This window comes from Microtus pennsylvanicus, chromosome 5 (assembly GCF_037038515.1).
Source record: "Microtus pennsylvanicus isolate mMicPen1 chromosome 5, mMicPen1.hap1, whole genome shotgun sequence".
NCBI lineage: Eukaryota > Metazoa > Chordata > Mammalia > Rodentia > Cricetidae > Microtus > Microtus pennsylvanicus.
This window is the reverse complement of record NC_134583.1, coordinates 64,670,148-64,686,360: the sequence shown is the minus strand read 5'-3', so window position 1 is coordinate 64,686,360 and position 16,213 is coordinate 64,670,148. Positions and strand designations below refer to the sequence as shown.

General features: G+C 45.0%; 1 protein-coding gene across 1 annotated transcript in view; it reads right to left on the bottom strand.

Moving 5' to 3' along the window:
• Lcmt1 (leucine carboxyl methyltransferase 1) overlaps positions 1 to 16,213 on the bottom strand; it is a 63,873-nt gene that overhangs the window by 6,531 nt on the left and 41,129 nt on the right. The window contains exons 7-9 of the mRNA XM_075972126.1: positions 11,617 to 11,737; positions 2,920 to 3,021; positions 1,738 to 1,829 (exon numbers count right to left, since the gene is read on the bottom strand). Coding sequence (XP_075828241.1) covers positions 1,738 to 1,829; positions 2,920 to 3,021; positions 11,617 to 11,737 — 315 coding nt within the window. The remainder of the gene's footprint in view (positions 1 to 1,737; positions 1,830 to 2,919; positions 3,022 to 11,616; positions 11,738 to 16,213) is intronic.

Below are 16,213 nucleotides of genomic sequence, written 5' to 3'. Positions count from 1 at the left end.
CTCCAGGGGATCCTATGCACTCTTCTGGCCTCTACAAGCACCCATGCAAATAGAGCATACATAAACATAGACATAATTTTAAAAAAATGGTGTGGTTAGTTTTTATTGCCAACTAGACACAATCAAGGGTCACCCGAGAAGAGAGAACCTCGAAGAACTGTGTAGACCAGACTGTCCTATGGGTATGTCTGACGGAAGTAGGAGGACCCAGGCCCATGAGCAGTAGAGTCCCTAAGCAGGTGGTCCTGGGTTGTAAAGAAAGGGGGCTGAGCATGGACCTGGGATAGAATGAGTCAGTAAGCAGTATTCCTTTATGGTTTCTGCTTCAGTTCCTGTCTGGAGTTCCTGCCTTGACTTCCTTCAAGGATGGATTACAACCTGAAAGTATAAGCCAAACAAACCTTCTCTTCCCCAAGTTGTTTTGGTTTTAGTGTTTTATCATAGCTACAGAAATTATCTAATAGCAAAAAAAAAAAAACAGAACAGGCAGGCTAGACAGAAAAAGAGCCAGTACAGCTGAGCCCAAGGTATGGTTCTTAGCACCTGATGCTCATTACAGACTCCCCTCTGGCTGCTTAGAATAAATCTGCCAGAGCAACAGCATTACATGTCAGACCAGAGATGTTCAAAACATCACCTCGACACCTATGAAGTAGAAGCTAGCCTATTAAAAAAAAAAGAAGCTTCCACAAGAACCCATAAATCATCAACCTATGAGAGGGCACTCTCAAAGCATTCACTGCCTAGATAACTGATACTTGGACACAAGAAAAACAAACAACACAAAAGAAATGATATTTTTCTAAATGTCAGCAAGATCTAAGGACGAGCAAGTCCAAAAGTTCCTCACATGATCTTGTAACAGACCCCAAATTGTACCTCAAGGTCTCCAAAGGAGAGAGGAAGGACAGACGAGGACGCACAGAACAACTAAGAAATGAACCAAACAGGCAGCAACACAGATCTATGCAGGCACAGTGATGTTCCCTAGTACTGATGCATTGGCGATGCTAAAACAAGTAAGCTACAAGACCACACGAGTAAATGTCCAAACTGTCCCTCTTTAAATTTCTTTACAATTACCACAATATTAGTTATTGTTATCTACACTGCTATGCAAGCATGTAAACAAAATATGAAGGGTTCAAGACTTTGATATTACAAATATAAATATAATCCATTAAGCTTTAAAAAGGGAATCTGACTTCTGTGACCACCGTGTATAGTATGAACCCCCTGATTTAGAAACCAGAGTCTATGTATCAATAAATATTTATCTGTGTAAAGGACTACTGGAGAACAGGTCCAACTTGTTAATAAGAGCTAACTGTATCATGTAAATATATAAGACTTCATGCCTTCAGCATGAAACAGTTTTAGAACAATGACTATATCTTTCTTTTATAACAAAGAAAGAGTCCATTTAAAGATGTCATTCGAGGTCTTATCCCTTAGAAGTCATGGGTAACATCATCTTCTCTCTAAGACAGGGATTCTACAAAGAGGTGGCTCTGGGAATTTTCCGGGAGTAACTACTTATTTCAGTTCAAATCATCTGCTTTGGCAAAGGCGCTCTCTCAGCCAGTGGCTAATGAGTTACTCTCTCAAGCTTTTACCAATGTTTACCTTATTTCAAAATAAGCCTGGCTAAGGTTAGCCTTGTGTTCACACTGAAGAACACAGACGGTCAGCCTCTCACTGGCAACCATCTGAAGCCTGGGCTCAGCACTCACGTACCTGTTCACCTCTGCCCGTGGAAGCCCACTGTACAGCTCCATCATGTCCACTGCGGATGCTGTCTCCCACCCGTTCAATAGCAGCCGTTCCTTCTGAAAGGGGGTGGAGAGACATGGGTGATTCCCAGCATGTACACCTGAGACCGTGAAGCACACAGGATTTCTCTGAGAGTAGTTCCGTTCCAAAAGCCCATGTCTAGTCCCTTTTCTATTCTATACGCACATGCAGTGTTTTCCTGGGGAAACCCATTAGAGTACAGAGACACAATGAAAGAATTTCTCCTACAAACAACAGTTATTTGTTTGGTTCGATGGCTGGCTGGCTTCAGAGTTTTGCCAGGTTTTGGAGCTTGCTAGCCCAGGCTGGTCTCAAACATATGATCTTTCTGCCTCAGTCTACCAAGCGATAGGATTGCAGGTGTGAGCAACATGCCACTTAGTAGTCATGTGACACAGTTTATTTAAATGGTGGCAGGTATGGGAGGTTATCTCCAGCAAACAAATGCCTTTTTCCTTTTCAAAGGGCCTACCAAAGATTAAGAGCAACACAAAGCTGTATTAATCACCTATAAAATGTAGACCATGGATAGATGCCAAGTCAAACACACTATAAAACATGCCTTCAATCTACCAGACAAACTGAAGCCGGTCTGGGAAGCAGAAGCATAGAAGAGCTACTGTTGAGTTGTAGGGAGTGATCGTGGTAACATTACCCTGGAAGAAAGCTCAACAGTAGGAGGGCCCTTAACAAGCACTTAGCATGGAAACATGTATTGTCTAGCAAATGTAGAAAAATATTTTTTTTTTTTTTTTGGTTTTTCAAGACAGGGTTTCTCTGAAAAATATTTTGATGACACCAACAAATAATATCGTGGGGGGTGGTGAGAAAACAGTAACAAAATACTGACAATTACTGAAGCTGACTGATAGGATATGGGTGTTTGCTAATCTAGTCTTTTATGCATGTCTGGAATTCTGCATAATACAAAGTGATTTATACAAAAAATATGCATAATGAAAACAAACTGTAGGGAAATGTCAATTTGTGTTTTCTCTATCAAGGGGACAGACAGGACTTGAGTTCTCCTACCACTAGGAGCACCCTCTGCCTGTGTCACAGACATAACAGGGCTTCTCATGGTGTAGCTGCCACGGAGAGCAAGTGCTCAGAATCTGCTCTGACCTGGGACTCTAGTGACTTGCAGGTTTCCACTCCCGCCAGGTCGCACTGTCGCCTTCGGAGGTTTTCAATCATGATCTGCCCAAACCGGTCATCCATGTTCACCTGAGAAGGGAAAACGCTGGTTAGCCACAACCTTAAAGGTCTGTGTCCTAAATAAGCAAAACATAATATCCAGTCAAGGCTGACATTTGGAAAGACACACGGGAGCAGCTTAGGAGGGGTGTGTGACAGAAAACTGAGCTGATGTATCCCCCATAAAGGGCAGCACACACCCACTTACATGCCTACCTAGTACAACAATTCTATTGTTGGCAGAGAGGCTCACACACATGTGCAAAGATGCAATGTTAAGTGTAACTGGAATGTGGGGAGAATTATCTGTTAACTTCAATCGATTCTATTACCTTCATAAAATGAAATACCATATAGCTGTGAAAGCAGACAAGAAAAATATAGAGATAGGCACAGAATGATTTTAAGATAAACTCTTAAGAGCAAATTATAGCCAGGCAGTGGCGCACACCTTTAATCCCAGCATTTAAGAGGTAGAAGCAAGTGGAGTTTGAGAACAGCCTGGTATACAGAGCTAGTTCCAGGACAGCCAGGGCTACACAAATCCTGTCCTAAACCACCTCCCCCAAAAAGAAGAAGTAGTAGCAAAGTATAGGACTGGTGAGAGGGGCTCAACAGGTGAAGTCACTTGTTGCAAAGCCTGACTACCTAAATTCAATCACCAGGACTACACGGTAGAAGAGAACCAACTCCTACAGGTTATCCTCTGACTTACACACATAACACACACTCCCCATGGCACATGTGTGGCCATATACATGCAGAATCATATACAATAAATAAATATTTAAAAAATTAAGAAGAAGCAAGGAATAGAGAAATGTGAACAGAATGTTACCGTGTGCTTTCAAGAGACAAGCTAATCTGTCTTTACTGCATTTAACAAATACAGAGCAGGCAGCACTATTTCCCAAGCAGAAGACTGAGGTCTAGGGTCAGAGAGAGATCTGCTTGTCTCAATATAACCTTTCTGATTATTTGGTTTTATTTTGTTTCTGAGATAGTCTTTTGTCTGTGCGAGCCTTAAACTGGTGCTCCTCCTGCCCCTCCTGCTTTAGCCTCCCGAGTGCCAGAAAACATGTCACAGCACACATACCAGCACCTGTCACACACAAAGCCAGACAACAGCAATGCTATCCTCTCTCCTGTGCCTCAGGGCAGGTGTCTTAGAGCACATTCTTCTTCATTTTATTGCCTGGTTTGAATCCTGGCTTGACAGTAGCTGTGACCCTGGAGAAGCTGGGCAACTTAAGTCTATCTGGCAGTACTAAGACCAACCTTAGGGATTTATATGACAGTGAAGTAAACAAAGACGTGGAGAACTTACACAGCAGTGCTGAGCACAGAATATGTGGGAAGGGAAGTGGGTGCTGCCCACCCGACCACCAACATGGCTTTGTCAGTGTAAACCATTTACTGGGAAAAGCACATAAGCAACTAATCTACACTGTGAGGCTGCTGATAGTTGAGGACTGTTGATTTAAGTTTCATTTCTATTGACAAAGTGAAGATGGTGGGAGCTGAACCAGGTGAGGAACAGCTGGAGGCAGGGCACTGAAATCTGGCGCAGTCCCAGGTGTGCTCCCGAGTAAAAGGCCTTGAGTTAGAATCAGCCCAGCACCTTCCAGAGAGTGCTAGATAAATGCTTCTGGACAGAGTGCAGAGGCCAGTGAGCAAAGCAGCACACACACGACATGTGATGGCTGTAATGGTAAAAGTAAAACGCTGCAGATCCTCGAGTGGCTGCGGCAGGCAGCAGGCCATGAGACCATGCTGCAGGTCCCCCTAAGTGGCTGCAGGTAGTGGGCAGTGGGCCCCGAGAGCAGCCAGTCCCAGGCAGGGATGGTGCAGTTCCCCAAGTGGCTGCAGTGGGGGCCATGAGGGGCAGCGAGTCCCAGGTAGGGAGCTGCAATCCCAGCAGATGAGAGACAGAGACCAATAGGCACGCTATGCAGAGTGAAATTGGATATTTATTCAGTGGGTTATGGAAGGAAAGGGGAGAAGGAGGAAGAGCAGAGAGAGAGGGAGAGATGAAGAGGAAGAAAGAGAGAGAGAAACTGAGGGGGTAAGAGGAGAAGTGGGGAGAAGGGAGAGACAGGAGCTGCTTCTTCAAGAGAGAGATGGAAAGGGAGGGACTCAGGCTGGAAGCTGAAGACCAGCTTGCCTGGGGGGCGGGGGCGGGACTTGTCTGAGCAAGGGGCTGAGCAGACCATTACAGCAGCCATTCTCCATGGGTATGCAGGCCATACCAAGGATGCTTCCAGAGAAAAGCTGAGGGCTGGCTTCCATGGCCAGTGGTCCTGGAGGGAAGGCAGGCTGAGGAACATTTGCAGTTGTAAAGTGGAAAGGAGGACAGTCAGCCAACCAAGAACCTGAACCCAGGCTGGAGTGGAGAGGACGTACTGAACCCCAATCTAGCCTGGACCTCTCCACTACTTGGCCAAGTCTTCTCGCTGCTCTTGCATGCAATGAATTAAAAAGGAAATTATAAAGTGAGATCCCACTGAAAATAATTTTTTAAAAAGCTAGTTATGATGGTGAACACCTGGAATCCCAACACTTGGGAGGCAGAAGCAGGATCATCACCCAAGAATGAGGTCTACATAGCAAGTTCCAAGCTAGCCAGGGTACACAGTAAGACTGTCTCAAAAAGACCTAAGTAAGTAAATAATAAAAACAGCTAGCATGCATTCTGCTTGTTACTTGCCCCAAAAGGCCAAAGGTCAGAGTTTGTGACTTGCTTCTAGGTTCTTCAAGGTTATTGTGCTTCTGCCTTACACAAAGCTCCACCTAGTTGTAAATCAGAGTTCTGCTCTCTCAAAGCTATTGTCAACAGGTGTGGCTAATTGCCAGGCCCTGCACTCCAGGAATAGGGAAGTGGTTTGTTCCTACCTAAAACAAAAGTCTAAGAATCCAACTAAGTTCCAGTGCCCTTTATGGAAATAACTTGGGATTCCACCCAGGGAGTGGTTTGCCTACAAAGTGTTTGGTCTAGGGTGTGAGCGTGACTTGGTAACTTGCTTTGTTCTAGTAACAGAATGCTTAACTATGAACTTAGCCTGTGACTTTCAATTGGTATGTTAATGCAGTCTCTTGTCTTACTCCTACCTTTTTAAGCAGTTGGAAATTAAACGCAAATTTCAGTACTCACTAAAAAATTCCCTCCCAATGCTATATGTTTCTGCATTTTATTACTTTCATTTGTGTCTTCATATTCTTCATATACTTTACTATATTTCTAATCCCCACACCCTTACCTGGCAAGAGGTATTTTTGTCAAGGCTGGTCCCCGACACTTGCCTGGTGCTATGTAGCATTTCATGAATTTCTATAAGGTAAGTTCTAAACAGCAAAGAACTGTAACTAGGAAGGTGGTTCCATATACTACACAAACCTGAATATCTTGTTTAGATGCTCAGAACCCACATAAAAGTCAGTTTGGCCGCATAGCAACTGTAATGGTCTGTCCTGTCCCTTTAAGAAACAAGTCCTGTGCCCACTCCCTCCTTCGGTCTGAGCTCTCTCTCTCTGTCTCTCTCTCTCTGTCTCTGTCTCTCTCTCTCTCTCTCTGTCCCATATCTCTTCAGAAGAGGTCACTGCTTCTCCTCTCCCCTCCTTTCCTCTCCCTTTCCCCCCCCCCCCTCTCTCTCTCTCTCTCTCTCTCTCTCTCTCTCTCTCTCTCTCTCTCTCTCTCCCTTCCACCCTTCCCCTTCCCTTCCATAACCTACTAAATAAACTCTACACCCACACTCTCTCTGCATGGCATGCCTATTTGTTTCTCACCCAGGGCCGCAGCTCTTCTTGTGACTGTCTGCCCTGCCAATCCCCCAGGTCTCTCACCTGTAGCCTCCTACCCACCTGGGACCCACAGAGACCTCAGGTGGTGGGACCAGCTACCCCTTGTGGCCCGCTGCCACCCCTCAGGGAACTGTGCTGTTTTATCTAAACCATTACATTGGTGCTCCGTGACTCGGCCAGCCTCTCTCCACGTTCCCTCCCTGGGCCAGGTGAGGACACGTGGAACCCTGGGCTCAGGAACTGGCTACCTGCCTGGATGCTGACCCCCCCCCCACACACACACACCAGTGGCTTGAATTGATGAGTTTTCCCCTTCTATCAGTTTAACCGTTTCTCCGAACCTGAGGCCTTGACCGCTGAACTCCTGGCAACTTTCTGGTGTTCCTAAAAATGGGGGGAAAGCCCCCAACCATGGCCTTCATGACTACAGTTGAATCCTTCACCGACATTCATCTATGGTTGCTTCTCCTAGCTAAAAACATGACAGGACCACCAGAGGAGGTCCTCCCACGCTAGCACTGCACACACCGAGTGGTACGTTCACTTTGAGACCAGGGGGCCCTCGGATTTGTTTTGTTTTGTCTCTCCCCACTGTGAGAGACCACCAGGGGCAGCCTCTAGCCTCTGACAGCAGAATCACCTTGGACCAGAGTCAGCCAGGCTACATTATCACCCTGCCTATTGAGAGAAGACATTTCCCTACAGGCCTTGAGGTGCCTGCTGTTTTCGAGGGTTTTCACGGTTTCGGCATAGGAAACAACCCCTTAGAAACTATCAGCCACCCGCCTCTGCCGCTGTCCCGCTGGCTCCGTTTTCCTTTCACTGGGCAGCCCCTTTGCCACCTGTCTGAAAATGCTCTTTTCCTCTTGCTCCCATTCCTTCTATTCTACCCCTGCCACTGCTACTGCTGGTCCAGTAGAAACCAACAAGATTAGTCGGATCCACGAGGCAGCTGTTTTCAATTTCAGCCTTTGCTCCCCGCTGTGACTTGTGGCTCAGCAGCTTGGAGACAGGGTGGATCATGGTACTGAGCAATTTTTCTCTTTACTTCATATATAAAAGAATGTGTGAATGGTGTGGCCACACAGATGTAATTCTGTTTTAAATGTATGTTCTACACGGCCTCTATGTCTTTGTTGTTATCAATTTAAAACTCCCGCAGCTCAAAAAATGTGGCTTCTCCGACAACACATGACAACTGCCATTTTAACTGAGGTCAGGTGACCTCACCTTACCGCCATCTTAACTGAAGTCCAGGTTGGGTGACCAAGTCCCACCATCTTTACTGAGATATTCCATGCCTAGTTCCCTGATTTACTTAAGTTTTTGTCTCTAAATTCCTCTTACTGATTCTGTTATGTTTTACACAGGGACATGATTTTGGTGGAGCCCACCAAAAGCATCCACTTTGCCCAATTCCTGTTTGTATATGTGTATGTGTATGTACATGTGACTTGAGTTAACTCTAATGTGTGTATGTGTGCATACATGTGACTTAAATATACTTATGTTTACTGTTAAATGTTATAACTGTCCATTACGTCTCATTCCAGACTAAAAAAAAGCAGTAAGTCTCATGTCTTAAATTGGGATGTACTTTTAAGTCTCTTACAAAAATACGGTATATTTAATCCAACCCTGCTTTAAAATATATTAAGCTGTTCTCTATCATTGTCAGTTTTACTGTTAAGCTTCTATTGCAAGCAGTTTTTTCTTCTATGTCTTTTACAAGTATAAATCTTACCTGTTGAGAGGCAGTACAGTCAAGCTTGGACCCAGCTCTCCAGGCAGATTCTATACTGTAATTATAACTCATCTATACCCAGCAAACAGCCCTCAACTGCTCAAAGATCTGGGGAATATGGTATTTAAATATTTAATTATTAAAAGACTTTTCAAAACAAAGAGACAGGTTGGCTCCTAGCAACAGCACTCTACCTCCTACCAAGAAGACAGAAGACAGATGGGCACAAAACAGTGTCCATCTGCAATTTGCTTCAACTGCAAGCACTGACCACTGGGAAAAACTGCCTTTTATCTAAACTGAAGATCTCCACACAGTGGACAGAATCGCTAGAATTGACAGCCTTGCTGCTCAGGTCAAGGTAGGCTTGTCTTCCTACAGATTTCTTAGCCCACAGGATCTTCTGAAGCCTGGCAGGCCCTGCGCTAGACAGCAAAAGGCAAATATGACTCTCAGCGACCATGGAGGACCCTGAGGAGTAAAGCTACTGCTCTAGGTACCAACCAAGTAAGTTCTCTGTCATTTTTTAATCAATAACTCAAGTAAAACTTTATCCTTCTCAAAGATCTCTGATGCAGTTTGACAGCTGAGAGGTTTTGTCCTTTAAAAAGACAGCCTCACCAAACAAATTTCAATAAGCTACAAGTTAACAAAATTCTCTCTCAGGTTGCCTTCCACAGTATCTTTAAAGATACTTTTCATTATGCAAAAATATCTGTCACAGTCATTCTGACATAAATATGTGACCGTTAATACAATATATATGTCTAAAACTTATGTTTTTACAAACCCAAAGAATTCTTGTGAGTTCCAAGGAGCCAAATTGAAGGATCCACCTTAAACAGGTCAGATACACCCCTCTCGATTCCCTGGTCCTAAATTTTTTTTTCCTAATCTTAACTTTGTCCTCTGTTCTGCCAATACCTTAAACAGGTCCAAGAGACACTGGACAGTTCCATACCACAAACCCTGGACAGGAGTAAAGTGGCCAGTTACCCCAGGATGTGACCAGCATCCAGCTTTCTCAGGTTCCCCCCAAGACAACGCCCACAAATAAGCAAAAAGCAGTCTTGATAACCCGCCATCCCAATTCCTTTAACCTATTGTGCCTAATCTCCTGCCTTTTTATTATAAAAAAGAGATGGGAATGTAATGGTCTGTCCTGCCCTTTAAGACACAAGCCCCGCCCACTCCCCCTTCCATCAGGGCTTTCTTCTGAGTGGGCTCTCTCTGTCCCACCACCTCTCCTCTCCCACCTCTCTCTCTCTTCCCCCCTTCCCTTCCATACCCACTAAATAAACTATACCCACAGTCTCTGCAGTGTGTCTATCCATCTCTCACCCACTGAGGGCCACAGGTCTCAGGTCACGTGCAGCAGCTCCTCCTGGAACTGGCCTTTCCCCACCTTGTACCCACTGCCCCTTGTGGAACTGTGCCACTTTACCTAATCAATTCCTTTCATCTGTTTGCCTAACTTCCTGCCTTTTTATTATAAAAAAGAGATGGAGAGATGGCTCAGAGGTTAAGAGCACTAGCTGCTCTTCCAGAGGTCCTGAGTTCAATTCCCAGCAACCACATGGTGGCTCACAACCATCCATAATGAGATCTGGTGCCTCTTTTGGTGTATATATGTTAACAGAACATTGTATGCATAATAAATAAATAAATAGATCTTAAAAACATATAAATAAAAATAAAAAAATTAAAAAAGAGATGGAAATGTTATGATCTGCTGTTGGCTTGTCCTGTCCCTTTAAGAGACAAGTCCCGCCCTGCCCCCCCTTTCCCTGGGGCAAGCAGATCTTCAGCCTGAGTGGGCTCTCTCTTGGGAAGAGGTGACTGCTGCCTCTTCTCATCTCCCCCCTTACCTCTCCCTCTCCTGTCTCTCTCTGCATGATGTCTATCAATCTCTCACCTACTGTGGCTCCTCATGGGACCAGCTGCCCCGCCAATCCGCCAAGATCTTTCACCCGCTGCCTCTCACACAGAGGCCTCGGGTGGTGGGACCAGCTGCCCCTCATGGCCCGCTGCCACACCTCAAGGAACTGCACCGTTTTATCCAAACCATTACAGCAACTATAATTCAGAGCTGGGGGAGGGGGGTGGAAATGGAGGACAAGCTCCAGGTTCTGTGTAAAGACCCCATCTCATAGGAACAAGACAGAGCAACAGAGGCCTCCACATGGTGCACATGGGTATATCATGACCCCCACCTCTCCCAGCAGTACACAACTAGAGCTCAGAAGACTCTCAAGAGCCCACACTTAGAGAACTGAGGCAGTGTGGAGGGGGAAATGCATATACTAAGTCATGCGTGCCTCACAACACACTCGGAAGCTGGGTGCTACTGTTCTCGGCGAGGAAACAGGCACAAAGACTGGACGCAACTTGTCCTCATCACACAGGATTCAGACTCAGGCAGGACCATTTCAAAGCTCCAAGAGGGTTTTTTTCCCCTGCAGCTACCAGACCAATGTCAGTGATCGTAGGACTAGGGCATTTTATGCTGCAATACAGGAGTATATCAAACTTCCCTTACAAAATTAGAAGCTCTTGCAACTCTAGGTCAAATGCCCACATGAAACTCCTGGCTGGACCTGAGGAGTCCATCAGTCCCCATCTCCATGTGGTTCACAAGTAGCCAGTCTAGGCTACCTCTGTCCCCAACCTCCCCAGCCCCCTCAGGCCACACCTTCCATGCGACTCCTGAGTGGCAGCCCCAGGTCCCTTAGTCTCCATCCTCTACACAGTCACAGTCAACGCCTTCCACTCACATCCCTGCTTGTCTAATGGCCTTTGAGTTTGCTCCTCCTGCTAATACTGTCAAAATTACCTCATGCCATTATGCCTCAAGTTCTATAGATATCTGTAGATAATAGAATGATAAAATAAAAATTTTTAAAACTTTTCCCAAGAATTAAGTTCCAAAATCTCTGCTAATAGCTGTTGGGAAGTCAAGAAACCAAGAGAAAAGGGGCTGCTAGAACAGACCGATGGCTGCAGACAGAAAGGAATGAACAAGGAAGAACTGAGGCAAAGCTACACTGGAAGCCCATGCAGAATCCACCTTGGGAAACTCTTACCTGCTCGTAGTTTATGAACATGGCCGTCTCAAAACTGCTGGCTGCCCATTTTAGGAGGTTGGCTGACTGCTCTGGAGTCATGTAAACCAGCACACATTCAGTTATCAGGAGTGTTGGCAATCTTAAGGAAAAAAAAAAGAAGAGGTAAGTATGTTTTCATCAAGTCAGGGCATCGATTTACACAAACGTGGTGGCACTGGCGGTTCATCTTCAAGAAATCCAGACGCAGCAAGCACTGTATGATCAATGTCTAGTACAGGTGTCAAAAGACATAACTCCTGAGAAGAGCACAAGGAGCAGAGGTCTGTCCCTCTATGAAAATCACTTCAGTACGTGGGGTGGGATGCAGAAAAGGAGCCGGACCTGCTGCTGCCGTGCACCTACTGTCCTGGGGCAATGGCACCCTGCAGATTCTCCTATCACAGGAGTTCATTCTTTTTCCCGGGAACTTAAGCCCTTGCTCTGGCCATCACAGCAATGAGCAGCAGCAAACACAAGACAGTGTGGCCATCACCTGCAGTGAAGCCTGACCTTTTCCTACAACAGAATTCTGATAGAAATAAATGGGTTCCAGGCAGCCAAGTGATGGGAGGAGATTGAGGAAGCATTGTGGCTGACGGCTGCCAGCTGGCCCATCCATTGGTTGCTCAGGCCCCTGGAGCTATCTGCATGCCTGGCCCCAAGAAAGAGGCACCCAGTTCAGTCCAGCATCCACTGTCAACTCACAGCATCCTTTGCAACATGTGAGTTGTCTCAAACCCCTGAGCTGAGATATGCAGCAATTACAATATTCACTTGACAGACTCTAATTCCTCTTAAGTGAAGGTCTCCCATAAAAAGCTAAAAAATAAAGGCTTAGAATACCTAAGCCTTTTATTTATTTATTTGCTTGTTTGTTTGTTTTTATTAAGTGGCTCAGTGCTTTCCTAGCATGTATCAGGCCCTATGTTTCATCCCCAACACCAAATAAAATTAAAAAGCTAATAACAATGTTGTTTTGAATGGTTATGTTCTACAAGATTCCATTAATAGCATGCACTGATCTACCAGACACAAAGTAGATGCAAAAACCTTTTAATGACTTCACATACGTATGCCTTGCATACTGGCTACTCTCACCTCCTCTGTCACCAATCCTCTCCTCTCCCCCACTTCCAACAAATATCTCTCATGTTCATGATTATTCTTTGTTTTATGATCCACCAAGATTCCTGAGGGCCATCGCTGTGAGAATGTGTTCGGAGCCGTCTGTTGCAGCCTGATGGGCTCAGCACCAGAGGGACAATTAGAAACAACAATCACTCTTTTTCCAAAATTTATCAATAGTCAGTAGTCCAGGGTAAAGGTTAGGGCTCTGTGAGCCCCTCCTCCTCCCTCGACTAGCTGCTGACAGGAGTGGTCCCGTGTGGATTAGTGCAGGAAACCAGTTGATGTGAATTAATGACTGTAATGGTTGTCAAGTCCAGCATGGCATCTCCTAGTGCTTAGCCTATCTTGTGGCTCTTACACACTTCCCACCCTCCCTCTTCCTCAACACACCCTAAGCCATAGCAGGATGGTATTAGTGACTTGTTTAGGGCGGGTCCACGTCCACCATTCTGCCCAATACTCTGTTGTGGTTCTAGAACATCTCCACTGGTCCTTTCTTAATTCATTTGCAGTCCTTCTGACTCCTCTGCTAGGTCCCTATCCCTTCCCTTCACTGTAAGTCATATGAGTCTCAGGACTGGCTATTTCTCCAAAATTAACTGACCTGTTTTGTCTTTAATTTTAGATTGTGGAACAAATAAACTACATGAAATCAAATGATAAAAAATAAGAAACTAATAAAAAAGAACATAGTATATCTTTTAAACATATTACTACAAAACTACAATAATCTCTACATACCAAAGTTAAAAGTTATTCATAACTTCTCCCCTAATCACCATAAGCAACAACTAAGATTATAAAAACGAAATAGCATCTCAGATTTTCTGTTTGTTTTTTGAGACAGGTTCTCACTTTGAAGACCAGGCTGGTGATGAACTCATGATCCTCCAGCCTAAGGCTAGTATTATAGGTATACACTATACCATTACACCTAACCATTTCTCTCATTTTCCTTTTTTTCCCCCTTTATTTTTTCAGTACTGAGGACTAAACCTAGGGCCACGTGTACGCTGGGCAAGTCCCCAATCCTATATCCCCAATCACATTTCTCAGATTTTTTTTCTTTTGTAAGACTTTAAGACAATCCTGAAGCCATTTTTGACAATTCTGAATCCTCTCAGCCTCTGTGCCATAGTGCTTCCCCTCTTCCCCTGGGAACCAAGGACCTAACAGCTACACTCGCACGTACTCAGTTCCTGAACAATTACCCATATACGTATGTTTTGATTCAGTCCCCTGGGAAACGGGGTCAAAATGCCCTCTTACCTCATCTGATCTGGCAACAGCTCTCCAGTCAATTATTGGTAATAGCCCTTTCAAATAAGCCAATCAGAATAGTCAAAGAACAACCCCCCTTGTTTCTGTGGCCCCTTTAAAAGTAGACTGTACCAGCTATTCGAGGTCCCTCGGCTCCCCGAATGCTGGGGGACCCTGTCATGACAGAATTAATAAAATCCTCATGCTTTTGCATCGGCTGTGGTGTGTGAGATGGTCTCTGGGGGTGACTCCTTCTTGGTGTTTGGACGTTAGAGTCCAACACTTTCCTTTTTCTCTTTTTTTCTTTCTTTTTCTTTTGGTTTATTGAGACAGGGTTTCTCTGTAGCTTTGGAGTCTGTCCTGGAACTAGCTCTTGTAGACCAGGCTGGCCTTGAACACACAAAGATCCGCCTGTCTCTGCCTCTGCTGGAATTAAAGGCACATTCTTTTTTTTTTTTAATGATTTAACTTTATGTGCATTGGTGTGAAGGTATCAGATCTCATGGAACTGCATTTTCAGACAGTTGTGAGCTGCCATGTGGGTGCTGGGAATTGAACCCGGGTCCTCTGGAAGAGCAGTCAGTGCTCTTAACCAGCTGAGCCATCTCTCTAGCCCTGCAGGAACTAAAGGTGTGCGCCACCCACACCCTGGCTCAGATTTTTAAAAACCAGCTATCATTCCTATAAACTTGTAACGTGGATTACTGGGTTCTGATATTATTCCAGTACTCAAAGAGAAAACTTCAGAAACACAGCAGTGAAATAAGCTGCTCACAATCACCCCCCAGTACACATGCTATCACAAGTCCAATCTGTATAACTGGACACGGCACCTATGCTCATAACTGACATCAGTTATGAGAAAGGAAATGGTGTCCACAGCAAAGTCTAGCACTGACCTGATGGTGCCAACCAGCCACTCTGTTCCCAAGAATTCCATTTTGGCTTTTTAAACAGTAAAATTACCTATACCTCCACTTGGCTAAGATGCACACCCAGTGCTCACTGGAACACTGGCCAGTCTCCATACACGTGCGTGTGTATGTGGGTGGGCAGGGAGAAGAGGACATCGGGTGTCTTCCTCTATCACTCTGACCTTACTGCTTCTCACAGAACCAGAAGCTCTTCATTTTGGCTAGGCTGGCCGACCAATGAACTACCAGGATCTACCTGTCTCCTCGCCACCACACTGAGGTTATGGGCGCACACAGGTCCAAATATGTGCACGGCAAGCCTCATACCACTGTGCCATCTTCCCAGCTCCACCAGACATCTCAAACCCAATGCAGCTGAATGACAGTACAGAAGGGCAAACCCTGAATCAAAGAGACAGAAGTAAGTCTATGCTGCAAACACGGTGACTATCAGAAAGTAAACCGCTGAAAGGAAGACTGTCTCTCCAAATTAACACCATGATCTAATCCTACAACCTTAAGTCATATGGTATGGGATTACAGCTCAGGCTAGCATCCCCTGCGATCTCCAGCAGTGCATAAACTAGGCATGGTGGTACATGCCTGCAATCTCAGCACTGGGGGTCTGGGGGGTGGGGTAGGGAAAGGATGATCAGAAGTTTGTGGTCATCCTTGGCTGCATAGCAAGTTCAAAGCCAGCATGGAGTACATGAAAACCTTGTCAAAAAACAGAACAAACAAAACAAAACCTCACATTATATTATTAGAAATGTTACAAAAGGAAGAAAAACCGTATTACCATATCTCATCTAATAAATCAATGACTGAAGAGATATAGTTGCTCAAGCTTTAGAAAAGAGTCCTTAATCACATTTGTTTATGAGTATGTATATGGAGGTCAGAGGACAACCTGTGGGAGTCGGTTCTCTTTTCCCATCATGTAAGTCATAAAGATCAACTCAGCCTGCCAGACTTGGTGGCAAAAGTTTTATCACTATTATATAAGCTATGACTAGAAGGAAATTTCATCAAAAAGACAGTGTTGTCAACTTGGCAGCATCTAGAATCACGATGGAGACAGGCCTCTGATAATGTCTGTGGGATATCTTGATTGAGCTAAGACTCCTGATGATGAGGGAGCCACGGTTACCTAGGAGCATCCAAGTCAATCAATCTACGCTGAGTTACTTACTGACATCCTCTCAAAGCACAAACCTAAGGAAACCAGTGTCCCTGAATATCAGTATGTGCACTGAGCCAACAGAAGAATACGC